The 27,119-nt window shown below is 44.3% G+C and overlaps 3 protein-coding genes across 4 annotated transcripts in view; 2 read left to right on the plus strand and 1 right to left on the minus strand.

Annotated features, from left to right (window-relative positions):
- The window catches only part of SLC22A23 (solute carrier family 22 member 23), a 165,353-nt gene extending 158,119 nt beyond the window's left edge, over positions 1–7,234 (plus strand). For both annotated transcript variants that reach the window (XM_073332151.1, XM_073332152.1), the window contains one exon: positions 3,508–7,234. In XM_073332151.1, the coding sequence (XP_073188252.1) occupies positions 3,508–3,856 (349 nt within the window). In that variant the 3' untranslated portion in view covers positions 3,857–7,234. The remainder of the gene's footprint in view (positions 1–3,507) is intronic.
- Positions 1–27,119, plus strand: part of LOC140907042 (tubulin beta-2 chain) — a 455,512-nt gene that overhangs the window by 411,154 nt on the left and 17,239 nt on the right. The window lies entirely within an intron of this gene.
- PSMG4 (proteasome assembly chaperone 4) lies at positions 12,492–21,232 on the minus strand. The gene is made up of 3 exons (XM_073332153.1): positions 20,922–21,232; positions 18,011–18,086; positions 12,492–13,073 (listed from the first exon to the last, which is right to left on the minus strand). Exons 1-3 carry the CDS (start codon positions 21,141–21,143, stop codon positions 12,952–12,954), a joined length of 420 nt encoding a protein of 139 aa, XP_073188254.1. The 5' UTR covers positions 21,144–21,232; the 3' UTR covers positions 12,492–12,951.

Raw genomic sequence — 27,119 nt, forward strand, 5'->3', positions numbered from 1 at the left:
ATCTGCATCTGGAACAGCCATTCTACCTAGACTGTAGGGCTGGAATTTTCAAAGGGGCCCAAGGGGTTAGTTCTGATTTGCAGGCATGCTGAGCATTCACAGCTGCACTTGAAGTCAGTGGGAGCTGTGCTCTGAAGATATGAAGTGCTATGTAAGGATAAGTACTCTGAAAGATCAGGTCCTAAGTGTCTCAGATTGGGCAACCAAAATTAGTGTATACTTTTGATCTTAATCTCTCTGCATAGGTGGCAGCCCCCCTCCTCCCCATGCCTCCTGCCCGCCGCAATCAGCTGTTTCACAGCATACAGGAGGTTCTGGGGGGCGGGGGGAGTGGAACTGGGCAGGCAGAGGCGGAGCGGGAGGTGGGAAGAGGTGGGGGAGGAAGAGGCGTGGTGGGGCCTTGAGGGAAGGGGTGGAGTGGGGGCAGGGCCTGGGGCAGAGCTGGGGGTCCAGCACCCCCCAGCACATTGGAAAGTCGGCACCTGTGTGTCTCTGTGCCATAATTCCCCATTACTAAAATGAGGATAATGATCCCCCCCGCCCCACCTCAAAAGGGTGTTGTGGTTTATTTTCACAACATTTAATGTTTGTGGAGCCCTCAGATAGCATTGTGATGAGCACCATAGAAAAGCCTATGAGGACATTTAAAATTGACTCCAGAGCTGGGTTTGAATAGGGAGAAGTGGTCCATACATTGAACAGTGAAGAGAAAACAAAATTTTGAAGAGCTGCTCATTCAGTGAACACCACCATTCTGTGCACTGAGTGAGGCAGGGATCCTGTGAAAACAATAAAATGTGATCATGTAATTCATGACTGTATCGTAATGTTTACACAAAAGGGGACCGAATTAAGGTTGCCCAGGTAACTTTAATTCTGATATTTCCTAACTTTTTTGAGTACTTGACTTTGCAACCTAAATAGGGTTTATTTTACGGTGTTTTTGTGTGTGTAATCTAAGGGCACCTCTACACCAAAAACTTAAGTGGAGTTATATTAGGTCAATTTACAGTCACTGGTGCATGTCTACAGTACCCTCCTTGGATCAATGGTGTGTGTCCTCACCAGGAGCTCTTCCACCGACCTAAGAGGGGCAGTGTGGAGAGCTGAGAGCCTGGTCTCTCAGCTCTGCTGGTAGCTCCCTGCTGGAAGCCTGGCTGCCCCATAGGCTCCTGGGCTCCCAGCAGACTGCTCCCCACCCCGGCTCCCTGTTCCCTGCTGGGAGTGTGGTCCGGCTGCCCAGGGCTTCTCGCCCCAACTCCCAGGCTGGAGAGCGGGGCTCTAGCTGGAACTGTGAAACTGTCAAGAGAGCTAACAGTTAATGTAAGTAATGCAGTGTCTACACAGACAATGTCGCCTTAACTACACCGATGTAAGCGCTACGCCTCTCATGGAGGTAGAGTTATGATGTCAGTGTAGTAGGGCACTTACATCAGCGGGTTAAGGCTGTAGTGTAGACACTGACATATTTATTCGACGTAAGCTGCCTTACATCGATCTAACAGTATAGTGTAGACCAGGCCTAAGTATATGCCAGTGTTCGTTATAGTGTGATGAATTATTTATAACAATGGTTTGGCTTAATAAATGCACCTTTTTGTAATCTCAAAACATTTCAGAAATGCTAATTAACCTTCACAACACCTTTGGTAGGTATTATCTCCATGTTTCAGATAACATTGCTCTGCCTCAGCTTCCCTAAGTGACTCGTCCAAAACCACACAGTCAGGAACAACTCTTGACTTCCTGTCCTCTGTTCTGACCACTAGACAGTGCTCTTTTTTTTTAAAAATCTACATTTTCTGACTGTCCCAAAGTATTTGCATCCAACAGCACAGCGCTTTATAGAAGAGGGATTTCAGAACCTCTTATAGCAGATCAAATCTAATATCGTGTCTCCATCAGTGGCCCATGTAAAATACGGCAGAGGCAGCAAAAGCCCCCCCTACACTGAATAATGCACCTGTTATTTGTTACTGGGCTTCCTTTGGTCTTCTCTAAACTAGAGATATTTATCATGCTAAGGGAAGTGTGGTTTCCATAGCATGATTGGACATATCTGCATGGGGGAAATTTCTACAGAATTGTCTACACACACAAGTTTTACCACTTTAATTATAAGGGGTACAGCTTCACCACCCCACCCCCTTTGTGTGGACAAAGTTATGCTGGTATAAAGGTATTTTTCTATAGTAGATTTCAAACTGCTTTACAAAGGAGGTCACTATAGAGTCATAGACTTCTTGCCAGAAGGGACCATCAAATCATCTTGATTGACCTGTACATCTCAAGCCACTAACCCTGCCCAGTTGTCACTACAATGATCTGTATAACCTGCATTAGACTGAATTATTCCAGCTTTCCAGATACTATTGTGTGCCATAGGCAGAGAATAGAGGGATTGAGGTGCTCCAGTGCCTGAGGCTCCTGCAATGGCAGGGAACTGATTGGTGAGATACAATTATCCCCATTGTACAGATGAGGAGACTGAGACATGGAGAAGTTAAGTGAAGTTCCCAAAATCACCCAGCAGACCAGTGGCAAAGCCAGGACTAGACTCTTCCCTTGTGGGATTGGGAATAAACAATCCGAGACTAAAGCAATTTATAGCCGTATAACTGCATCCCTGCTAGGAGCCATACCTGTCGAACTATTTCAGTCAACAGTCCCCCCCCCACACACACACACACACACACAAAACCAGTACCATAACTGTGCATAATCAGGCCTGTTTTTAAAATAATTTACAGTCACAGTGTAGACTAAGTATAGATTGGCCTGACCCACTTTTAATGAAACGCTGTCAAGATCACATTGGACTCTGGTTCTGTAAAAGCAGAGCGGACTGCCTTAAATCATCTCATCAGGTCTACACAATGGCTCTAACAGGGTTACAACCAGTTAGAAAATTTCCCCAGCACAGAGATGCCCATTGTGACCGTGCACAACAATACTCCAGGTACTTGACATGGGTGTGAAACACGGCTTGGATTGGACTTGCTTTCAGTAGGGCCAAGTGTTAGTTTAGGCTGAACCGTTTCAGCCTGCATCCGTTTAGTGACCGCGTGGGCAGCCCTGAGTCGGTTCAGACTGAAGCCGTTCAAGCAGTTCACCTGCTGCTGTCCCACAGTGCGCAGGAGACCTTTCAGAATCTGCTGGAACGCATCACGGCTGGGAGCTGCGCTGGGCATTGTAGCTCGGGTACCTGGAGAACGTTGCAAGTGAGACTGTTTGTAGCAGCTCTGGGGTGAACCTGGGCCAAAGGAGCCATGGGCCGAACATGGACATGGACGTGCTGAGCCATCTGCACTTGGTGCAGGGCAGTTCAGTTAGGAATGGATCAGGTGGCTGGTGTAGGCAAAGTCGTCAGGCTTTGAGAATGAGGATGTAAGCTTTGCTGACCTCTGCGGCCACTGCTTGTGTTTTTGTTTGGTTGGTTTTTGCGTTGTTTTTTTCAAATACACAGCTGCTGTATTCTGTATGTGTTGAGACTGTTTGTCTTTGTAGGGGAGGTGGACTCGGACTTGTCCTGGCCAGTGCAGGCTTTGGTATGCTGACTGCACCTATAATGGAGCTTCATAACCAGAAAGGCTACTTTCTGCACCATGTGATCTTCGCCTGCTGTACGCTCATTTGCATCATCTGTATTCTCCTCTTGCCGGAGAGCAAGAACCAAAACCTGCCTGAGAACATCCCAGACGGCGAACACTACACCAGGAAGCCCCTCCTGCCACACAAGAAAGGAGAGCAGCCCTTGCTTCTGACAAACTCTGAACTCAAGGATTACTCTGGCCTCCATGATTCGTCAGCTGTGGGCGACGGGGTGTCCGAGAATACCACTGCCAATGGGATGTAACTGGGCGGATTTTTTTATTTTATTTTATTTTTTTGGGACGAGCACTTTGGGTGGAGGTGTTTTGCATAGGTTTGCAGACCAGTGATGGAACAGATGGATACATGGGGGAATTCAACTCTGCTGCTAAAGTCATTTATTGTAGGAATCTTCAACTGGTGTGCAAATTACTTTTGAAAAGGTTATGGGGGAAAATAACGCATCTGAGAAAAGAACTGGCCGGAGATAACCCTTCCAAACTTTCCTTTCCTGGAATTAAATGTTTGTATTTATTTTGATTATCATTTTAAAGAAGCACTTTACTCCCCTTTCCTTTCATTGATCACACGAATGAAGCCATCTTCTTTCAAGAGGTGCAGCCATTCCAAAAAGAGAAATGGTGTGATGTTTTCTGCTTCCATCTTTGTCTTTTGTGTTTTGTTAAAGGAAAGAGGTATCTCTGCTGCAAAGTTGAATCCACTGAAACTTACACTAGTGCAACATTAGCTCTGCCTGTCTAGAAAGTCAAATCCCCCAGGTTGCCTGCTCTGTTTGTACGAACAACACAAACCCTGTTGTGATTCAAACTCTGACTGCATTTGATTTAGCATTAATTAGGTTTTGATCGTGTTCCCATATGTATTTAAAAGTTATTTTCTAAATTAGAGTTGATTTTGTACTGTAGTTAAAGCAGTCAGCAAAATACTACACAAATTAGCTTAGTTTTTTTCAGTCAGGATCAGCCTTATAAATTATCACAGTCAGCTCTTTTAGAGATTTCCTGCAAGTGATTAATAATAATATAAACAACGGTGACCTCCTCCTTCCAGTCCCCAAGCCAGCAACAGATTTGCATTGGCCATCAGATTTTGATTCTTGTTGTGTGAATGTCTTAAGGATCTAGTTAATACAAGGACGTTCTGAGCTTAAAAGCGCTTTTGTATCATTGTGAACAATACCCCCACCGCTACCTTCCTTGCCTTGTCCATGCAGGCCATGCATTTTTGATTTGCCCAGTGGTACAGCCATTTAAATGAACAGAGCAGCAGGATGTGTAATGTTGTATTGAGCATCCATATGATTGCCACTTTGTTTGATGGACGTCTTGCATTCATAGGCATGGAAAGGCTAATCTGCACTTTCCTCTTCTTCCCTGCCCCTTCTTTTGCTCTATATATTGTCTGTTAACTACTGTACCTACTACTTACATCCTCCATTAGGCTGCCTTTGTCCTCTTGTAACCCACACAAAATCAGCAAGTCTGTGAGCAGTGTACTAAGCCGCACAGCCGCAGATGCTGATGAGTGCAAGAGGACGAGCAGGTCTGGAGAAGTGACAAAGATTGTTGTGGTTGGAAAATCAATGTTGTCTTAAAGCTGCTAACTTTTGTACAGAGGATGTGGACATTTGGGTTCTTTTGGAACCACATAAGAAACACTGGACCAGTTGATGGTAATTTTGCCTGGAGTTACGCTACTGTTTTCATCATAGTTAGACTTGCTGTGACCGCAACAGACCAATTTTTCTTACACTCTCTAGTTACTGAACGTTTTGAAAGTGGCCACCTCTCCTTCGTTTTGTTCTGCGTTCAGATTTTTGCAGTCTGCATTCACCTTGAAAATAAGGCCTTTCAGTTTGTGCAGTATTCATGTGCCAAATTTGTGTAATACCTTTTGCCTTTTATATGAAGCTTGTTACAAGCCACATATCAGGAGAAGTGGGTTTATATCAAAATCTAGAAAATAAAACAAATAATCATCAAGGGAAGGGGGCCTTGACGCAGGAGAGCAATAGAGAGAGCAGAAGATTGTTTGAAATCGGGCATGCACATAGGCTCAGAGTTGTTACACAGCACCTTGCAATCCATATACCACAGAACAGCTTTTCAGTTCACGACCTCCGTGCATATATACTCAGGCTACAGTACAAACCATGTTGACCTTTCACAAGCCTATGAGACGGATTGCATTTAGCACTGTTATGGTCCTGGTGTGTCATCGCTGTTGTCCACAGCACTTTATAGTTTCCTATTCTGGTGTTTGCTCTTTCATTACAAACAGTCCCAGCAAAAAGAACTGTTTAAACATATCAGCCTATTTATATAAGAAATAAATACATTAGGTTACGGGAGCACTTGGCAATTTTTTTAACTTAATTTTTGTGAAATTGACTTTTGTATTTTGTTTTGTTTTTTAATTTGCCTGAGATGAGGCATTTGGTACTGGTCCTTTAAAATGAGGTCCCAACACCTACAGTTTGCTTGACTCAGCCATGGCAAAAACAGTAAGTGATAGTCTGTCTCGATAGCTCTGTTATAGCTCATTTGAGAGGAAGAAAGCCTGTTTTTTAAAAAGATATGAGCCATCAGCTTTTGTGGAGTGTATCTGAGGCTGGAAAGTTTCTGGGGAGAGACAGACAGGTACTAAACGATGCAGGAAGTTATAAACAAACATCAGTTTCCTAATGTGTTCTGTCCAGTTCTTTGTACGGTTGGGTACTCTGGCAGTTTTTTAACAACTGTCTGTCAAGCCATAAGCTTCTCAGTCATGGTTCTCCACAGTGCAGAGGAAACACTTTTCTCAGCCGACTACTGTTCCCAGTCAACGCAACAAGGAAAACGTTCAGAGCTTTGCTGTCCGTTTAGGCCCATTTCTTTCCATGAGCCCTCAGTTATTCTAGCCCACTAGTGGGGTTTTTAGTTACCATTTAAGGGGTGTGTGTTTGTTTTTGTTTTTAGAATTTTTAAACAGAATGTGAAAATGGCATTACACTTGATCATTTTAAGGGGTGTTTTTTTCAGCAATGTTTCTGTTGCTAAACACAGTGAAAATAGATAAGACTGGAAAAACCATGTAATCTCTTTGCCACTTTTGAAAAGTGTTGTTTTGGTTAAGCAGGGTTTTGTTTTGTTTTAACATGGAAGTATTTTTCTTAAATGATGCCACTTCCTGGAGCCAAATGCTTCAAGAGCACCAAATTGGAAGCAGAAGTGCCATTAAATGAACTCTGTGAATGTCCAGTCAAATTGCACCTGTAGCTAGCACATAAAGACAACACTTAAGTGCGGGTTAATCTCCCACGCTTTAACTTAAAAAAAAAAAAAACCTCATTTTAACTGTATTGTGTGAAATGTCTTGGGAAAGGAGTACAGTGTGTTTATGTCTAGTGGATGAGACTTCCCTTCCCCCCCCTCAGTTTCTGATGAAGTTTTATTAAAGAATGGTGTTACTGTATGTTTTGATCATGAGTAGTCTGGTGGTGCTTATTCATAGCACAAGCGTAAATCAAGTACTGAAAACAGTCTTACAAGCTAAATGTCTGCATGATGTTACATCTGTTGTACTACTGAAAACCTTTGTATGTAAATGTACAGAAATAAAAAGGTGTTGCCCCATTAGCATACTTCCTTTTGAATGTCTTTCTTGCCTTCGGTGCGATGAGTGTTTAATGCTGTGCTTTCCAAAACACCCCCGCTACTGAAGGAGTTGGATGAAATTTTTAAAACCTCCCGTAACAGCACTAACCCTTTTTATTTAAAAAAAAAAAAAAAAAAAAAAGGATTCTCTAACTAAGGGTGCTTCAGCCACCACATGCCACCTTAAGGTTGGGCTTCAAGGAAGAGGATATGTTGCAGCTGAAGCAGTTCTGCTGCTCAACTTCAAGTTCCATTTGCAGAAAAGACACAGTATGATCCACGGCCCTGGGACTCAGAAGACCAGGATTCTGTTTCTGACTTGCTGCGCAGCCTCGGGCAAGTCATTTCACTCATCCGTGCCTGTTTCTCCTCCTATGCTTCGTCTGTCTTGTCTGTGTAGACTGTAAGCTCTTCAGGACAGGGGACTGTCTTACTCTTTGTACAGTACCTCTATACACTACTGTAATCTTACTGTTGCTAATAAAATTGATCTCTTCTGGGTTCTAGAGTCCACATGGAAGGAACCAAACAGTGCTGACTTTAGTTGGGGATAGACAAAGCATCCTTTTACAATAGGTTATTTCTGGGATCTAGCTGTATACAATAAGTAACATTTTCTACCTTCGTAATTTTAGACCAATCTGGTAAACTGAAGTGCTCCTCCCCACTGCTACTGAATTTGGCTAAAATATCAAGGCAAAAATATTGTTTACCTTAGTTGGCTACTAACCCAGAGGTCAGGCCAGCTGACTCTGTGTCTCGAGATGTCATCCAGTGCTTTAGTCAAACTTGAGAAGACAGCTGGCTTTAGGAAGATGAAGACCGCATACAGTTTGACAGCTTTGCCTTGAGTATCCCTAGCATATGCTATGAGGCTTGGGGAACCTTGATTGGTGATTGCATTGTCACCTATACTATTGATGTATGTATGCATTCATTCACTGTGATTTCACAGAGGCTGGGAGCTGCTTTCACATCAGGAAAGCTGATTTGGTACATTTCATTTAGTTTTCCGTTGCCTATATTGCCTGATTCCCTCAGTACATTATTGCTGTTTCCTTGCAAGCATCTGGCAAGGAAAAGGGCAACTCATCCTTCTCACTTGCCTAAGGCAAGTGAGGTTGACACCATGACCCAAACTGTCATGAGGGCTCTGCTGAGTGAAACTGAGACACAATTTACATGTCCAATCATGCTGCATTTATGTCACATTAGGGCCATATTTATCCCTTCCCCCACTAGGACTAGAGAAAAACGAGCCTTCCCACATCTGTTGTGCATATTGCACAAGACCCAGGGACAATCGCAATCTCTGCACTTTTAGGAGCACAAGGACAGCTCTCTGCAGGGCCACATATTGCTCCAAAGAGGGTGGAGTGGTCCAACCTGCCTCAACTAGCCAGGGAGCACCCTGCACTATCCAAAGGGATGCTTCAGCATACATGCTTCTACCTGAACACCGGTGGGCGGGGCAAGAAGGGAAAGTACAACCTGAGAGACAATCTCTCTCAGCTCCCCCGGGGCAATGCTGGCTCCATATGCCAGTGTGAAGCAGTATACTCCAGTGGCTAGGGCACATGACTGGGAGTCAGGAGATACGGGTTCCTGGCTTTGACACTGACCTGCTGTCTGACATCTTGCAAGTCATTTCATCTCTCTGTGCCTTTGATTCCCCTCTGACCCTCTGTCTTGTCTATTTAAGACTTTAAGCTCTGAGGTAGGGGCTGTGTGTGTGTATAGTGCCATGGGTCCTAAACTCACTTGGGGCCGCAACTTGGTGCTATAATACAATTTGTTAAATCATATTGACTCTGGCTAATTATAATTTAACCATTAGTGTATACGCTCTTGAGAAGAATTCACATGCTTTGTGGCCAGCAAAACAATGCTTGATGAGGATGGAGTTTGTACTGTTCTGTCTAAAATGCATTGCTTAGAAACACAGGTGGTGAATGGTGACCAGGGAATGAGACCACTTAATATAGTGCATAAATACACAACAGGAAAGTTAAGGCTGCTGATCTGAACTCAGTTTCCAGGCTTATCAATAAAATCACAACCTTAGCTCTGAATTAACACAGCTTTTGGTTGATCATAGAAGTGTAGGATGGGAAGGGACCCAAGAGGTCATTTAGTCCAGTCTCCTGCATGCAAGACAGAACTAAGTAGTAACTACTGACAGGTGTTTGTCTAACCTGTTGGTAGAAACCTCCAATGATGGAGATTCCACAACCTTCTTAGGTAATTTGTTCCAGTGCTTAACTGCCATGACAATTAGGAAGTTTTCCTAATGTCCAACCTAAACTGCCTGTGCTGCAGTTTAATCCCACTGCTTCTTGTCCTATCCTCAGAGGTTAAGGAGAATAATTTTTCACCATCCTCCTTGTAACAACCTTTTATGTACTTGAAATTGTTATGCCCCAACCCCCCCTAGTCTTCTCCAGCCTAAACAAACCTAATTTTTTCAATTTTTCCTCATAGGTCATCTTTTCTAAATCTTTAATCATTTTTGTTGTTCTCCTCTGGACTTTCTTCAATTTGTCCACATCTTTCCTGAAATCTTGCACCCAGAACTGGACATAGTACTCCAGCTGAGGCCTTATCAGCATGAAGTAGAATGGAAGAATTACTTCTCCCAGAATGATGATTGCTGCTTTTTTCTTTTTTTTAAATAAAGTGTTACACTGTTGACTCATTTAGTTTGTGATCCACTGTAACCCCCAGATCCCTTTCCTAGGCAGTCATTTCTCATTTTGTACACATGCAACTGATTGTTCCTTCCTCAGTGGAGTACTTTTCATTTGTCCTTACTGAATTTCATCCTCTTTATTTCAGACCATTTCTCTAATTTGTCCAGATCATTTTGAATTTTAATCCTGTACTCCAGAGCACTTGCAACCCGTCCCAGATTGGTATTGTCCACAAACTTCGTAAGTGTACTCTCTATGCCATTATCTAAATCATTGATGAAGACACTGGACAGAAGTCGACCACCCCACTCAATATGTCCTTCCAGTTAGACTGTAAGCCACCCATAACTACTCTCTGGGAATAGTTTTCCAACCAGTTATGCACCTACCTTATAGTAGTTCCATCTAGGCTGTATTTCCCTAGCTTGTTTATGAAAAGGTCATGTAAGACTTCTGATACTGTCTCACTAAAATCAAGATATACCATATCTACCCCTTCCCGCTATCCACAAGGCTTGTTACCTTGTCAAAGAAAACTATTAGGTTGGTTTGACATAGTTTGTTCTTGACAATTTGATACAGTTACTTATCACCTTATTATCTTCTAAGTGTTTGCAAATTGATTACTTGATCCATTATCTTTCCAGATACTGGTCTCTAATTCCCTGGGTTCAACTGAGGCCAGGTGAAAGCATAGGTTTTGGTCCTTACCTTTATACTCTTATTGTAGAAACAGGGGCTGGCAACAGATACTATGTATTATAATTTATTTATCAAAAAAACTCTGAGCAGAGACTAGATATAATCAGAGGTTGAAGTTGTATTCTCTAAATAAGCATTATTTGCTATATCTACTTTTTAACTACTGACCATAAAACCATAATAAACTAGGCTGAGATGGCTTTTCTAGAGCCTGCCAACTTCTTTGTTTCCAGGGAGCTATTCTAGCAGCATTAATATTTTATACTTATAGTGGAGACTTTCCATGCACACCAGTGTGAGGTTTGCTACTTTACAGATGGGGAAACTGGTTATGCAACTTCCTCACTGTCACAGAGCAAGTCAGGGGTTGGACGGAAATAGAATTTGTGTCTCCTGACCTTCAGTGCCCCACTGTTCAATCATGAGAAAATTCTGCCTTTGTGCTACTAGAACTTAAACCCTCAGGCTTTTTTAGGTAAGATTCTCATACACTACTTCAGAAACTCCCTTTTAATAACAGCTTGCACATGTATAGCATCTTTCACTTAAGGATTTGAAACTGTTATTTAAGCTTTGAGAGAGAAAGCACAGAGGGCTCAGTGAAGGGATGAAAAAATCCTAATTTCCAGCCCATTCAGCATATTGACAACAATCACTGGGAATAAAGACTCATCTCTACAGCCATCAGGTTTCCACCGGTCGCTTACATCAGTGTTTTTCAAACGGTGGTATGTAAGGCGCTAGGTCGCCTTGCTCTGGTCAGCACCACCAATCGAGCCAGTAAAAGTCCTGTCGGCGGTGCTGCCTTGCTAAGGCAGGCTAGTGCCTACCTTTTCCGACACCACGCTGCACCCCAGAAGTGGCCAACAGCAGGTCCATCTTCTAGGCATGTGCCCTGCCCCCGCCCTGAGCACCGTCTCCACACGCCATTGGCCAGCTCCCAGCCAATGTGAGGTTGGTGGGGGGGGCGTGCCTGCGGGCAAGAGTCACGCAGAGCCACCTGCAAGCCTCTGGCTAGGAGCCAGACCTGCTGCTGGACACTTCCAAGGCGCAGCACAATTCACAGTGTACCCTGGCTGCACCGTTGAAAAGGAGCCAGCAGAGGTAAGTCTGTGCCCCAACCCTGCACCCACATCCCCAGCCCTGAGCCCCCCAAAACCTGGAACCCCTTCCTGCACCCCAAACCCCTCATCCCCAGCCCTGATCCCCACCTGCGCCCCAGCCCAGAGTCCCCTCCCACACCCTGAACCCCTCACTCCCAACCCTCTTCCCAAGCTCTGAGCCCCTCCCACGCCAAACCCCTCATCCCCAGCTCCGTTGGGTCGCGGGCATCAACAATTTTCTTCAACTGGGTCCCCAGAAAAAAAGTTTGAAAACCACTGCCTTACATAATGCCTGTGTAGAGTTACTTATTCCAGTGCCCTTAATGTCAAACTACCCCACTGTATTTTCCCCTGTTCAATACCCTTCTAAAGTGAAGCTCTATTCTGAAGAGTGTAAAAGTGGCAGTGTGGTGGTCCATGGCTATTGCATCTAACTCAGGGGTCGCCAACCAGCAGCACGTGAGCTGATTTTTAGTGGCACTTTGCTACCAGCCAGGGTCCCGGCTGCCGGCCTCGATGGACAGACCCCCGGGCCAGCAAAGGGCTGAGCAGGGCTGGCGGACGGAACCCCAGACTGGCAGCTGGCTGAGCAGCAGCAGACAAGACTCTGGATACATAGCGCATACTTACTAAGTAATAAAGCACACTTTAGGATCAAACATTTATTTCCTTTTCAGTGGAAAATTCCTTTCCCTTTGGAAAGAACAAATTTCTGCCATTCTCCCACCATACTGCAAATGAAAGTGATGTCAATATGACTTCCTTTTATTTAATTTGCTGATTTTTCACAATAGCATGCCAGGCTTTCACATAAGCACTAGAAGAGATTTGTTTTCTCTTTCTCTAATTATGATACATAGTATGTTACATGTGCAACTAAAATGCAGAGAACATTCCTGACTGATTACAATTTCTAGGTAGGTCAAGCTCCATGCATACACAAGTTTCCAATATCTTGCTTAACTCACAACATTCCTCCCCATATCCCTCAATCCCCTTTCTCTACCATCAGACCATCTCTAACAAAGCAGAGGAACTCAAAAAGTTTGGAAGAAATACATTTTTAAGTTCTGCTCAAGTTTGGTCCAAACAATTTTGTAAAACAAACACAACGTTCCAAAATATTAACTCAGTGTCTGTCAATATGGAAACCCAGTCAGTTTATTTCTTTTTTAAAAAAGTAACAAATTAGCTTACAATGATGCAAAGTTAGAACTTCTCTGGAAAAGCCATCATTTCTTCCTTGATTCTGTTCTCTATGTGTAATGTGAAACTGCTGTCTGTATTCTGAAGATTGTAGCTGACGAAGATCTGTTTTTTAGTCTTCCTGGCTAAAATACAAAACCAAGAACAGTCATCCGTTACTCATTCCTATATTAGTGCTGGTAGTAATCAAACATTTTATGGAGAGAAAGGAGGCAAGTTTTCCATTCTGCAATACAAATGCACTGACCTGGACCAACCACCTCTAAAGTAGTTGTATAACCTATATATCTACTCAGTGTGGCTTGTTGGCTAAAAACCTTAGGTAGCAGACAGCGATGAGTGCTGTGCGGCAGATATGGCAGTTAGGTTAGGGCCTGATTCAAAGTCCACAGTAGTTAATGGAAAGGCTTCAATTGGCTTTGGATCAGGCTCTTAAACATAATGTAGTTCAAGATAAATTATAGGTTATACTGGACTCCTTACCAGATTACACAGACTAAATTGAAGAGATAATTTATGCTCAAAGATGCGGGGAGGCGGGGGGATAGAATTAAGTAATTAGACATTCAAAAAAGCCTAGTAGAGAAATGCTAGGATAATCTAATGATAAAGTAGATACCATATTACCTGATCTATGTACATTATACCAGTTATTTTCCATGGCAGACCTAACAGTGGTGGTTAAAAAAAATAAATCCCCAAACTGTGGAAAGATGGCTCTAAATGATCAGCAGGGGAATGGATGACATGAAAAAAAGTTACAGTATAGAAAACAGACTTCCTAATTTTGATAAAATAATACCTAGGCACTCATACAATGCCATCTTTAATGAACTGTGCAAACTAAGCAATAGGTGATATGTAGGCAGCTTGGGAAACCTGAGGGACAAAAACTGAGTTGCCCAAAATGGTAACTGGCGACAGGCTGAGATCCATAAAGGTATTTAGGCTCCTGTCACTGAAATAAATTGCAGTGTTATTGTAGCCCTGTTGATCCCAAGATGAGAGAGACACAAGGCAGGTCAGGTAATACCTTTTTGGAAGTGAGGAGCCCTCGTAAACTTATTCATGGTGTCAGAGCCAGAAAAGAACTCAGGTGTTTTGAGCTACCAGTCCCATGCCCCTTTTGTATATAGGGCCCAATCTGGCAAAGCACTTAAATACAAACTTAAATGCTTTGCTGAAGCATCACCTTAGTACATCACTCTCACGTATCTTGGGAGACTGACCAGTCCTCGCTTATAGACAGCCCCCCAACCTGAAGCAAATACTCACCAGCAACCACACAACAAAAACACTAACCCAGGAACCTATCCTTGCAACAAAGCCCGATGCCAACTCTGACCACATATCTATTCAAGTGACACCATCATAGGATCTAATCACATCAGCCACGCCATCAGGGACTCATTCACCTGCACATCTACCAATGTGATACATGCCAGCAATGCCCCTCTGCCATGTACATTGCCCAAACCGGACAGACTCTACGCAAAAGAATAAATGGACACAAATCTGACATCAGGAATCATGACATTCAAAAACCAATAGGAGAACACTTCAACCCCTCTGGTCACTCAATAACAGACTTAAAGGTGGCAATTTTGCAACAGAAAAGCGTCAAAAACAGACTCCAACAAGAAACTGCTGAACTGGAATTAATTTGCAAACAAGATACCATTAACTTGGGCTTGAATAGAGACTGGGAGAAGCTGGGTCATTACACAAATTGAATCTATTTCCCCATGTTAAGTATCCTCACACCTTGTCAACTGTCTGAAATGGGCCATCTTGATTATCACTACAAAAGTTTTTTTTTCTCCTACTGATAATAGCTCATCTTAATTAATTAGCCTCTTAGAGTTGGTATGGCAACTTCCACCGTTTTATGTTCTCTGTATATATATCTTCTTACTATATGTTCCATTCTATGCATCTGATGAAGTGGGCTGTAGCCCACGAAAGCTTACGCTCAAATAAATTTTGTTAGTCTTTAAGGTGCCACAAGTACTCCTGTTCTTAGTACAAAAGTCAGTCCTGAACACAAAGCCACAACTAACAAAGGAAACAGCATGACAAATGCTTGAAATGGCAATGGGAGAAAGAAATGTACACCGCAGATTTCCAAAGAGGACAGACAGGTATCTTTCTTTCATAAATTCTTTCACTTAGACCGTACAGGAACAAATAACTTTTCTGCGTACCAAACTAGATATTAATTTAAGACACGATTGTTCCCCAGAATATTCCAAGGATTATCTTCTGTATCTTAAAAAAAAAAAAGATAGTCAGAAATTCCTAAAAAATCTCAATCCATCTCAGCCAGCTGGAAAATCAAGGACAGAAAGACTGTACTCTTCTGAATTTCTCTTTTAAAAAGCAATTTTGAGGCTGTTTCATTATTATACCAATCAATTCAATTGACTTATCTTATATTCTAATAGAACGATCAACTTCCTCTTGGCTCAGTGAGACGAGGGAGCCCTATGACCTGCTTCTGAAACGGATTCATTTTCTTTTTAACAATTCGCACAATAACATTAATGGAATGTGGCTTGTTGCGCTAACATGCTACAACTTGAAAAACAAGCATGTCTGCCCTGGTATTGGCCCCTGTGGTACAAAGCCTCGTGTTATCATCAAGGCTTAAAAATTCTCACATTAAATAACTGGAGTACTAATTCTAAACTGAAAGTTGAATTAATTGCCACACCACTTTAACCAACAGACTGAGTTGTGAATTACTTCTGCACCATGTCTGGCCTTAGTCGTCTGGAAGAGACCATGAAATGCAGTTTCCAATGCTTGTGAATGCTACTGGTCCTTTGACGCTTTTTGCAAGAGTAGTCCCGTGTCCTGGTTGAAACTCCAATAGGACAGTTAAATCCTGCCCCCATCTAATTTGCCCTGCAGAGTCAACAGGATATATGCCCTGCTCATTGTATTCCCTTGAAATGAGAAGAGAAGGGGAGATTTTGTACACAAAATACTACAGTGATCTCTGATGTTACTCTGCCTCCTCATCCCCTCAGAGGGGTGAGATCTGCAACTTCAAAGAACTGGATGGGTTTTGTGCATCTCAAGCTAGTGAAACTAGGAAAATTAGGAAAAACTTTTTCACTAGGAGGGTGGTGAAACACTGGAATGCGTTACCTAGGGAGGTGGTGGAATCTCCTTCCTTAGATATTTTTAAGGTCATGCTTGACAAAGCCCTGGCTGGGATGATTTAGTTGGGGATTGGTCCTGCTTTGAGCAGGGGGTTGGACTAGATGACCTCCCGAGGTCCCTTCCAACCCTGATATTCTATGATTCTATAATTCTATGAAACATCGACCCAGATCCTTAAAGGTATGTAGGTACCTAACTCCCCTTGAAATGAATGAGTTCAGTGCCTGAATACCTTTGAGGATCTGAGCAGTAGTTCTACAGCTAGCTGATCCACAGCCACACAGAGCAGATGCCATTCCATGGAGCCTGCCTGCTCCCCTTTAACCTAGGCAGCATGACTAGCTCTTGAGCTGTACCGAGCACAGCAAGTCCTTCTACACAGCAGAAACGCTGGTTAACCAGCAATGAGATCCACAGCATCCTGATTCACAATCTCAACATTGCAATAGTCTTGGAGAAGAAAAGGTCCTGTAGGATTGGGAGAGGCCACAAACATGGAGGAGAGTTACTGCTCCCCAACTCACGGACTTACCACTCCTGTTCTGACCACTTGTGCTCTCACCTATAATGTGGGTAGAGGGGAGCATTCAGTTAATGGGTTCACTTTCTGGCCTACAGCACTGCTGTGAGCTATTGGACAGATGCCCCATTTCACTGCTGGGTGAGGAGATTCCTGTGTGCATATGTCCATTTCCTTAAATCTGCAATCTGGGCCAATAATTTGTAGAGTGCTTCGGGATCTTTCTGGCTGAAGAGAGCTGTAGAAAAGTAGGAGGTAGAGTAGCCTTTATTTACGCCTGCACGTGTGTGCGTGCAGGCATCGGTGCTGGCATCTGCAGAGTGCAGGCGTGTGCACATTAAGCTGCCTAATCCCTGTGCATGTGTATGGAAGCGATGAAAGACTATGTAAAAGTGCCTGTGCAAGTGTTTGAGGCGAGGGAGTGGATAGGGAGAGGCCTACCTGAACGTTTGTTCCTGTCCCGTATTAATCGCTAAACAAAACACGGGGATTACTGAAATGCAAAGCCCTCATTATATTCGTTATCAATAATGTCCCTCAGCAGCGGTGCCAGGAGATTCCTAGGATAACACTCCTATTACCAGCAATGAAACCTAGTGCTTTCTGCCTTTCAAACGCTGTAGTACAGCAGAACCTCAGAGTTACAAACTGTCCTGTCAACCACACACCTCATTTGGAACTGGAAGTATGCAATCAGGCAACAACCGAGACGGGAGGGGGAAAATAAACACAGTACTTTGTTAAACAAACTACTAAAACAGTAAAGGGAAAGTTAAAAAAAAGATTTGCAAGGTAAGGAAACTGTTTCTGTGCTTGTTTCATTTAAATTAAGATGGTTAAAAGCAGCATTCTTCTTCTTGTTTCAAAGCTGTATTAAGATAATGTTCAGTTGCAAACTTTTGAAAAAACAACTCATGTTTTGTTCAGAGTTACGAACATCTCATGGTTACGTACAACCTCCATCCTGATGTGTTTGTAACTGAGGTTCTACTGCAGCTATATAGGTGTAGAGAACGGTAGCACTGACTCAGTAAGGTATTTAAGCACATGCCTAACTTTAAGAAGGTGAGCAGTAGAAATGTGAAAAGTTAGGCATGAAGAATTCAAAGCCATAGAATAAAAGTTTTTCCTCAAGAATGATTCACTCTAATACTTTGCTTTAACACAATGCAAGCTTCAAGCATGGTCAGACAATATTTAAGCTCATGTCTACCTGAGACAAACATATGCCTCTTACTGAGAAGTCAGACAACATTATTTGTAGTGACAGCAAAGGTGATTCATTGCCAAAGATGCGAGGTGAGAGCAAAAACAACCACAGAATTTAAAAAGTACAAGTGTGTTATAAAACATCTGAACCATTCAAGAACGCACCTAGTCGCTGGGCTAGAGAATTTGAGATGGTGTCAGAGGCACCTCCCAGAAGTGATGTAGACACTGGAATGGAGTCCTGAAAAGAAAGCAAAGAATCAGTTATTTATTCTGTACTAAAATTAGCTATTTTTTCCCCCGAGGAGATGGCTGCAAGTAATAAGTCACAACAATAGTCACTTTTTCTGTTTTGGTTTTAAAAAAGAGGAATCCCAAAAGACTTACATTTCCTACAGTCATTTGAGTCCTTATGTCCTACCATGTCAAGGTGAACTCCACCAAAACAACCACCAACCAAATCACAGTGTCCTTTACATTATATAAAGATGGTGGAGGGGAGTTTCAAAACACCAAGGAGCGCTTACAATGAATTTGTAATTACACTGACTAGTATTCCCAAATCCCTGAGGCACTTTTGAAAATCTCCCCTGGTGTCTACAATATTTTTATACAGTGTATCCATTAAAATAGTCTTTAATTACACACACACATACTATTTCACAAATAATACAATATACAGTTTTTAAAAAAGAAAAATTCCATAATCTGGAAATACTTGAGTAAACACCACCTAAATATCCTTCCCATTCAAGAATCCAATTCTGCAACCCTTGCTTACGCTGAGAAGTAAACAAGTAATTTCACTGAGACTACTCACATAATGAAGTGTTACTTATTGAGGAGTGCACACTGGGCCGTCACTGAGGCATGGGCTCCTATGAAGCCTGTCACTGAACAAACACTGCCTCATAAAAATCTTTATGCACTGGACACATTTTCAAGTGTGTGTACCACTGTGCACAGTCTGACTATGTCTACATTGCAATTAGACCACCCAGAGCTGGCCTGTGCCAGCTGACTTGGGCTCATGGGGCTTGGTCTGTGAGGGTGTTTAATTGCAGTGTAAACATACCCTATGAGGAAAGTTTCCTACACAGTCCTGCCCATTTAAAGTGTGCTATATTGGCAGTAAATGATGAAGGGCTCCTAACACAATGGGGTCTTGGTGCATACCTGGAGCTCCTAGAGGCTGCCCCAATCCAAATCACAACACATAGCCATAGACTTTAAGGCCAGAAGGCCTGAGCATGTGGGCAAGACGCACCTGGGAAAGAATTTGCTGTAGTAACTCAGAACCCTGCCCATCTAGTGTCCCATCTCTGGCTTTTGGAGATATTTTTGAATTAATCAATTCAATCCCCATTTACTTGCTCAAAGAGGTATCGTTCCTTACTATGTAGTAAATAAGATGTACTCTTCCACAGACCTGTCTCATTCAATGCCCAGATCTTGAATCCGCTAAAAAAAATTACTACACAGTCAAAATTGTCATGCTGGCACAGCCTGCTATGTCCCCCTTGGGAATACTGGCAAATTGTTGTCACATATATTGCAATTGTCAAAATCTACTACAGATGAGCAAAGTGCAATTTTCAAAGGCTTATACTGAGCCAAATTAGCCAGCCAGTTTGTTGAATGGAGCATTAAAATGGGAGTCAAGAGACCTGGATTCTAATCCTGGCTCTGCCCACTATCCTGATGCAAGACGTTGGGCTGTTGTCTCTCTTCAATTCTGTGCCTCAGTTTCCCCCATCCATAAAATGGGGATAACACTTACTTTCTCCTGTAATGCATTGTGAGAGCTACAGAGGCAAAAATGGTCCAATACAACACCCACTGAAATCAATGGGAGTCTTTCCATTGACTTCAGTAGTTTGACCGAATCCTCTAAGAGTTAAGAATCATGATAACACTTGAAGACACTTTTCTGTCAAATTTTACCCATTTCTCTGCCAAATAAATATACTTACACCCTCCATCTATTTGACAAGATGCTGCAATGAAAGGGAATATTCCCTCTCCCTCCCACATAAACTCTTCTAGTTCTCAAAAGCTGCTCAACTGTCCATCCTAAAATTTCAACTCTTGGGAGGGAAGTTCAGCAAAGGTATAAATGACAGAAAAGGGGTTCAAATGGAAATGCTTGGGTAGTGTGTAGACTAGAAAAATAAATAGTGGGTAAAATTTTCAAAAACGTTGAATCATGTAGGAGCCTACATCCCATTACTAAAAGTAAGTCTAATTGAAAGTAATGGAATTTAAGCTCCTAAATAGGTGCTTTTGAAAATTTTACCCCGGCCTGGCCTACACCTAAAACTTAGGGCTGGGTTATCTAACCTTAGGTTGGCTTGGCTTAATTACAATGCATAGGGCATGCAGGCCCAGGCACCGCCTCTCAGAAAGATGGATTTAATACAGCCACATAAGAACCCCTTCTATTGCTGTAGTAAGTGCCTATGCTACATCAGTTTTAGGTGGGAAATGATGTTTAAACACCGGGGGTGGAGGGGTGGAGCTGCCTACCCCCCAGCACCTCTTGCTACAGCCCTAGTTGCGTCTACACTGTGCGACCAAGTTAGGCCAGCCTAACCCCCAGTGTAGACACAGCTAAGTCAATCGTCCTTGGATGAATTCTTCTGCGGACCTAGTTGTTGCCTCTGGAGGGGATGGGTTGACTACAGGGATGGCCAGACCCCGTCCCTCGCTGGAGCAAACACCGACCCTACCGTGCGCCGCTGGAGCCTACCCTGCCCCCACTGCGCAACTTGGCACCTCCACCTGGGTTTGCCAGCGGTAGAACTGCATTAGCCCGCCCCATCCTCAGCTACCCCCTAGGCGGGCCAGGCCCCGTTCACACCACGTCAAAGGGGATCCGGCCTGTTTACACGAGGGTTTAAAACGTGGCAGGCGCTAAAACCCGCTTTGCCAACACCGTCCTCGGGGGACCGGGCCCGCCGGCCGTCTGCCAGCCCCGGGGGTCCCGCGGGGGAGGGGCCGGGGCTCTGCGGCCCCGGCGGAAAGGGAAGGGAGGCGGGGGCAGGAGGCCGGAGAGTGGGGAGCGCGGGGCACTCACGTGGGGGCTGCACATGGCCACAGCCAGGCTGCGGAGCGCGGGCTCCGCCCCCACCCAGAGGAAGAGCGAGTCCCGCAGCCGCATGGCGTGGAAGTGCACGAGCTGCTCCCCCGCGCGCCCGCAGAAATCGTGCAGGGAAATCCCGGCCGGGGGCGCTCCCTCCGGCGCGTGGCGCGGGGACCCCGCCGCCGCCGCCTGCTGCTGCTGCTGCTGCGGCTCCATCCGCCTCGCGCCCGGCCGCGCGCCCGGTCTCGTCTGCCGCTGCCAGGCCAGAGCAAACGATCCCCGAGCGCAGGCCTGGCCCTTGCCGCGCCCGGCGGCGGTGGGCAGGGAGCCAAACCTGGCCCGCGCCACGGGAGGGTAGCTGGGCTCCTCCCCTCCTCCCCCCCCTTACTCTGTCCCCCCCCCCCCTTGCTCTGTCCCCCCAGGTTGTTCCCAGCTGCCCCGGCCTTATTCCCGCTCTCAGCCTTCACCCCCAGCTCCTGTCCCTGCAGCCCCCCCGGGCGCCCCCTGAGCTGAAGCTGGGGGTGCTCAGGGCCTCTAAAATCTGGCTGCCCCGCTGCAACCCGTGCCGGGGGCCTTCTGCTGCAACCCCCACTTCTCCTTCAGGGCGTCGGCTTTGGTCCAAATCGGAGATGGGCCTTGGGCACTGAGGGTCCCCGTATTGTACCCGACCTATGCGGGGGGTGGGGGGAGGCGGTGTGGACATGTAAAGGCAGCGCTCTTCAGTCCAAGCCTTCTTACTTCCACATCCATCACGTTCCGGCAGGATCTGGCTAAGGTTTAGGGCCACGCCACGGGCCCCCGCTCCTGGAGGCACAGGAGCATATCACAAGCTCAGCTTTCTTTTCAGGGTTGTGAAGCGGTGAAACTTGAAAACGTGACCCGTGCAGCTGCTGTCGGCCGCAGTCAGCAGAAATCCTGATGCCATAGCTCAAAAATATGAAGTGCCCCATGCATCTCACTGGTATGGGGTGGGGGGTGTTTAAATCCAAGACCCACTGCTCTGGAGAACCCTGTCAATTCTATCCATCATTGGATTTTGTATGTGGTGAGAAGCATGCGGTGGTCCAACTCACCCCCCTTGCTCCTGGAAGACATGTTCGCTGCTCCAAGGGGGCTCATGTTGCCACTCCTGAGATGAGAGGTTGGAAGGAGAAAAGACCTCACAACCACTCCAAGCAGGGGCCAGGCCACTGAAGGCACCATCACGTAGTGTGCCTAGGGTCCTGTATTGCCTAAATTTAGTCATCCTCTCAGGATGCTCCTGTAGATAAGAGCAAATATACAGCACTCTATCCATAGATCTCAACGCATTTTACAAGGGGATAGTAAGCATAATTATACCCGCTTTACAGGCAGGGAAAGTCAGGCCTGGAGAGTTTACAGACTTGCTTTGAAGAGTCGCTACGCCACCACAATTGTATTCTAAGTCAATTGTAGGTGCTCTGCACCTTTGAGAATCAGCTTTTTTTATTCAGGAGCCTTCATATGGATTTAAGAGCCTAACAAGGTACCCAGGTTTGAAAATGTTACCTCTTGTCTTTTATAGAAAGATTGTTCTGTACACTACTCTAGGCTAGGAACACACAAAGTTACTATGTACACAGGAAATATTGAAAGGCAAAGATGTGTTTTGTTTTTATCCAAAAGAGAATTGTGAAAGTGTGATTGTGGCAATAATCAAGTAGCCATCACTACGCACTCGCTTCAATACAGGAGAAGTAGGATTTGATAGGCTGGGGGAAACCCGACAGGTGCGGAGGAGCGTGTGGATTGGACAGAGACATCCCTTAGGGGAGGATCTACTAATGGAGATTCTCTATGTCTTAGTAAGGAGGAGAGTATGGAAGATGATAAAATACAGGTAGGATCTGATGAGAAACAGTCAAATGAAAAAAAGTCTCATTCAATTACATCAAGTAAAGGGAGACAGTTAAAAAGTGACAAGTTTTTAAAGTGCTTATATACCAATGCTAGAAGTCTAAATAATAAGATGGGTGAACTAGAGCGTCTCATATTAAATGAGGATATTGATATAATAGGCATCACAGAAACTTGGTGGAACAAGGATAATCAATGGGACACGGTAATACCAGGGTACAAAATATATCAGAAGGACAGAACAGGCCATGCTGGTGGGGGAGTGGCACTATATGTGAAAGAAAGCATAGAATCAAATTCAGTAAAAATCTTAAATGAACCAAACTACCATAAAATCTCTATGGATAGTAATTCCATGCTTGAATAATAAGAATATACCAGTAGGGATATATTACCGACCACCTGACCAGGATAGTGATAGTGACTGCGAAATGCTCAGAGAGATTAGAGAGGCTATTAAAATAAAAAACTCAAAAATAATGGGGGATTTCAACAATCCCCATATTGACTGGGTACATGTCACCTCGGGACAGGATGCAGAGATAAAGTTTCTTGAAACCTTAAATGACTGCCTCTTGGAGTAGCTAGTCCTGGAACACAGAACAGGAGCGGCAATTCTTGATTTAGTCCTAAGTGGAGCACAGGATCTGGTACAAGAGGTAAATATAGCTGGACTGCTTGGTAATAGTGACCATAATATAATTTAATTTAACATCCCTGTGACGGGGAAAACACCACAGAGGTCCAACCTGCAGCATTTAATTTCAGAAAGGGAAACTACACAAAAATGAGGAAGTTAGTTAAACAGAAGTTAAAAGGTACAGTACCAAAAGTGAAATCCCTGCAAGCTGCATGGAAACTTTTTAAAGACACCATAATAGAGGCTCAATTTCAATGTATACCCCAAATTAAAAAAACATGGTAAGAGAACCAAAAAAGAACCACTGTGGGTAAACAACAAAGTAAGAGAAGCAGTGAGAGGCAAAAAGGCATCCTTTAAAAAGTGGAAGCTAAATCCTAGTGAGGAAAATAGAAAGGAGCATAAACTCTGTCAAATGAAGTGTAAAAATATAATTAGGAATGCCAAAAAAGAATCTGAAGAACAGCTAGCCAAAGACTCAAAAAGTAATAGCAAAAAAAATGTTTAAATACATCAGAAGCAGGAAGCCTGCTAAACAACCAGTGGGGCCACCAGACGATTGAGATGCTAAAGGAGCACTCAAGGATGATAAGGCCATTGCAGAGAAACTAAATGAATTCTGTGCATTGGTCTTCACGGTTGAGAGGATGTGAGGGAGATTCCCAAACCTGAGCCATTCTTTTTAGGTGACAAATCTGATGAATTGTCTCAGATTGAGGTGTCATTAGAGGAGGTTTTGGAACAAATTGGTAAACTAAACAGTAATAGGTCACTAGGACCAGATGGTATTCACACAAGAATTCTGAAGGAACTCAAATGTGAAATTGCAGGACTACTAACCATAGTCTGTAACCTATAATTTAAATCAGTTTCTGTACCAAATAACTGGAGGATAGCTAATGTGACGCCAATTTTTTAAAAGGTCTCCAGAGGTGACCCCAGCAATTACAGGTCAGTAAGCCTGACTTCAGTACCGGGCAAACTGATTGAAATGATAGGAAAGAACAGAATTTTCAGATGCATAGATGAACATAATTTGTTGGGGAAGAGTCAACATGGTTTTTGTAAAGGGAAATTATGCCTCACCAATCTACTAGAATTCTTTAAGGGGGTCAACAAGCATGTGGACAAGGGGGATCCAGTGGATATAGCGTATTTAGATTTTCAGAAAGCCTTTGACAAGGTCCCTCACCAAAGGCTCTTAAGCAAAGTAAGCAGTCATGGGATAAGAGGGAAGGTCCTCTCATGGATTGGTAACTGGTTAAAAGATAGAAAACAAAGGGCAGGGATAAATGGTCAGTTTTCAAAATGGAGAGAGGTAAATAGTGGTGTCCCCCAGGGGTCCGTACTGGGCCCAGTCCTATTCAACATATTCATAAATGATCTGAAAGAAGTGAGGTGGCAAAATTTGCAGATGATACTCAACTACTCAAGATAGTTAAGGCAGACTGAAAGAGCTACAAAAGGATCTCTCAAAACTGGGTGACTGGGCAACAAAATGGCAGATGAAATTCAATGTTGATAAATGCAAAGTAATGTACATTGGAAAACATAATCCCAACTATACATATAAAATAATGGGATCTAAATTAACAAGAAAGAATCATTGTGGATAGTTCTCTGAAAACATCCACTCAATGTACAGCAGCAGTCAAAAAAGCAAACAGAATGGTGGGAATCATTAAGAAAGGGATAGATAATAAGACAGAAAATATCTATTGCCTCGATATAAATCTATGGTACGCCCCCATCTACTGCGTGCAGATGTGGTCGCCACGTCTCAAAAAAGATATATTGGAATTGGAAAAGGGCAACAAAAATGATTAAGGGCATGGAACTGCTGCCATATGAGGAGAGATTAATAAGACTGGGACTTTTCAGCTTGGAAAAAATTGACTAAGGAGGGATGTGATAGAGGTCTATAAAATCATGACTGGTGTGGAAAAAGTGGTAAAAGTAAATAAGGAAGTGTTATTTACTCCTTCTCGTAACACAAGAACAAGGGGTCACCAAATGAAATTAATAGGCAGCAGGTTTAAAACAAACAAAAGGAAGTATTTTTTCACACAACGCACAGTCAACCTGTGGAACTCCTTGCCAGAGGATGTTGTGAAGGCCAAGACTATAACAGGGGTCAAAAAAGAACTAGATAAATGCATGGAGGCTAGGTCAATCAATGGCTTTTAGCCAGAATGGGCAGGGATGATGTCCTTAGCCTCTGTTTGCCAGAAGCTGGAAATGGGCGACAAGAGATGAATCACTTGATGTTTACCCGTTCTGTTCATTCTCTCTGGGGCACTGGATCTGGCCACTGTCGGAAAACAGGATACTGGGCTAGATGGACCTTTGGTCTGACCTAGTGTGGCCTTTCTTATGTTCTTATGAACCCAAAGGAAACATTTGATGTTTTGAAACATTTGAAGCAAATAGGTAGCTTGAGTTTTAGGTCTCTACTAGTCAAATATACAGGAAGATAAATACAGAAAATATTACACAGAAGCGGAATTGCATCTAAATAGGTGCAATCAGGAAAAGAACACAATAGAGAGAATTCTGACAACAGCTGCAGTTGTGATGGCTAGAATCCACCAGGTGGCACAGTAAATTGGCAAGATGATATGCCAAAGCTAGAGGTAAACTGGGATACAGCTGGCTATAATAAATTATACTCCATTTTCCCCAGGATCTGCAGAGCCAAAGTCCTGATTCTTGAGTGTTTTCCAACATGCTATCCCATACCAGAAATCTCTGGGAAGATAATGTTGATACTGTCCTTACTCAAGTCTGTAGACAGCAAGTTTACTCAGAGGGAGGTTACTGGTATTTGCTGATGTGTCTGAAGAAAGTGCAATCCTGAAGGAAAGGTGGTTCCTTGGGGATGACCACTCTGTCCTCCTCTTTCAACCACCAGGATACAGCAAGGCTGTTTGCTTCCTAGTCTTTCATAAGACAGAACTTTGTCTGTTGTGATCCTCACTGACAACAGCTGATGTAATGAACCCGGACATGTCTGCTCTGCTTTCAGGGGCAGCGAGTTATATGGGCCTGTGGTACCCACGTTCCAGGAATATTCAGGGCCCAGGGGCCCGGCTCCACCAATGTTCAGGACCAGGTCTCTCCCCCTGCCCCACCTGCCACCCCTGCGTGCCTCTCCCAGAGTGTATCTCAGCCCTGCCTGCTGCCCCTGGGCCTCTCTCTGCGCTGCTCCCAGAAGCGGCTGGAATGGCCCTACGGCCCCGGGGGGCAGGCAGGAGGTCTCCGCTGACTCCACAGCTCCCGTTGGCAGGGAACTGTGGCCAATGGGAGCTGCTGGGGCAGTGCCTGCAGGCAGCAGCATGCAAAGACACCCCCCCCCCCCCTGCCCCCCAGCCCTCTCGCCTAGGAGCCGCTGCCAGATGGATATGCGGGTTGCCTTCGGGAGCTGCCCAGGGTAAGCACTGCATCCCTCACCCTCTCCTGCACCCCAACCCCCTGCCCCGTCCCAAAGCCCACACCCCACACCCAAACTCCCACCCAGAATCTGCACCCCAACTCCCAGCCCCACATCCAAACTCCCACCCAGAGCCCACCTCCCAACCTGCACCCCAACCCCCTGCTCCAGCCCAAACCCCCTCCTGCACCCAAACTCCTTCCCGGAGCCTGCCCCCAAACCTCCTCTTGCACCCAAACACCCT

Source organism: Lepidochelys kempii, chromosome 2 (genome assembly GCF_965140265.1).
Source record: "Lepidochelys kempii isolate rLepKem1 chromosome 2, rLepKem1.hap2, whole genome shotgun sequence".
Lineage (NCBI taxonomy): Eukaryota > Metazoa > Chordata > Testudines > Cheloniidae > Lepidochelys > Lepidochelys kempii.

Excerpts from the sequence above, each read along its gene's own strand:
- PSMG4 (XM_073332153.1), bottom strand. The coding sequence starts at position 21,143 with ATGGAGCCGCAGCAGCAGCAGCAGCAGGCGGCGGCGGCGGGGTCCCCG. Across the intron at positions 18,087-20,921 it reads TGGCCATGTGCAGCCCCCAC|GACTCCATTCCAGTGTCTAC; the intron begins GTGAGTGCCCCG and ends CTTTCTTTTCAG. Across the intron at positions 13,074-18,010 it reads TTCTCTAGCCCAGCGACTAG|CCAGGAAGACTAAAAAACAG; the intron begins GTGCGTTCTTGA and ends TTTGTATTTTAG.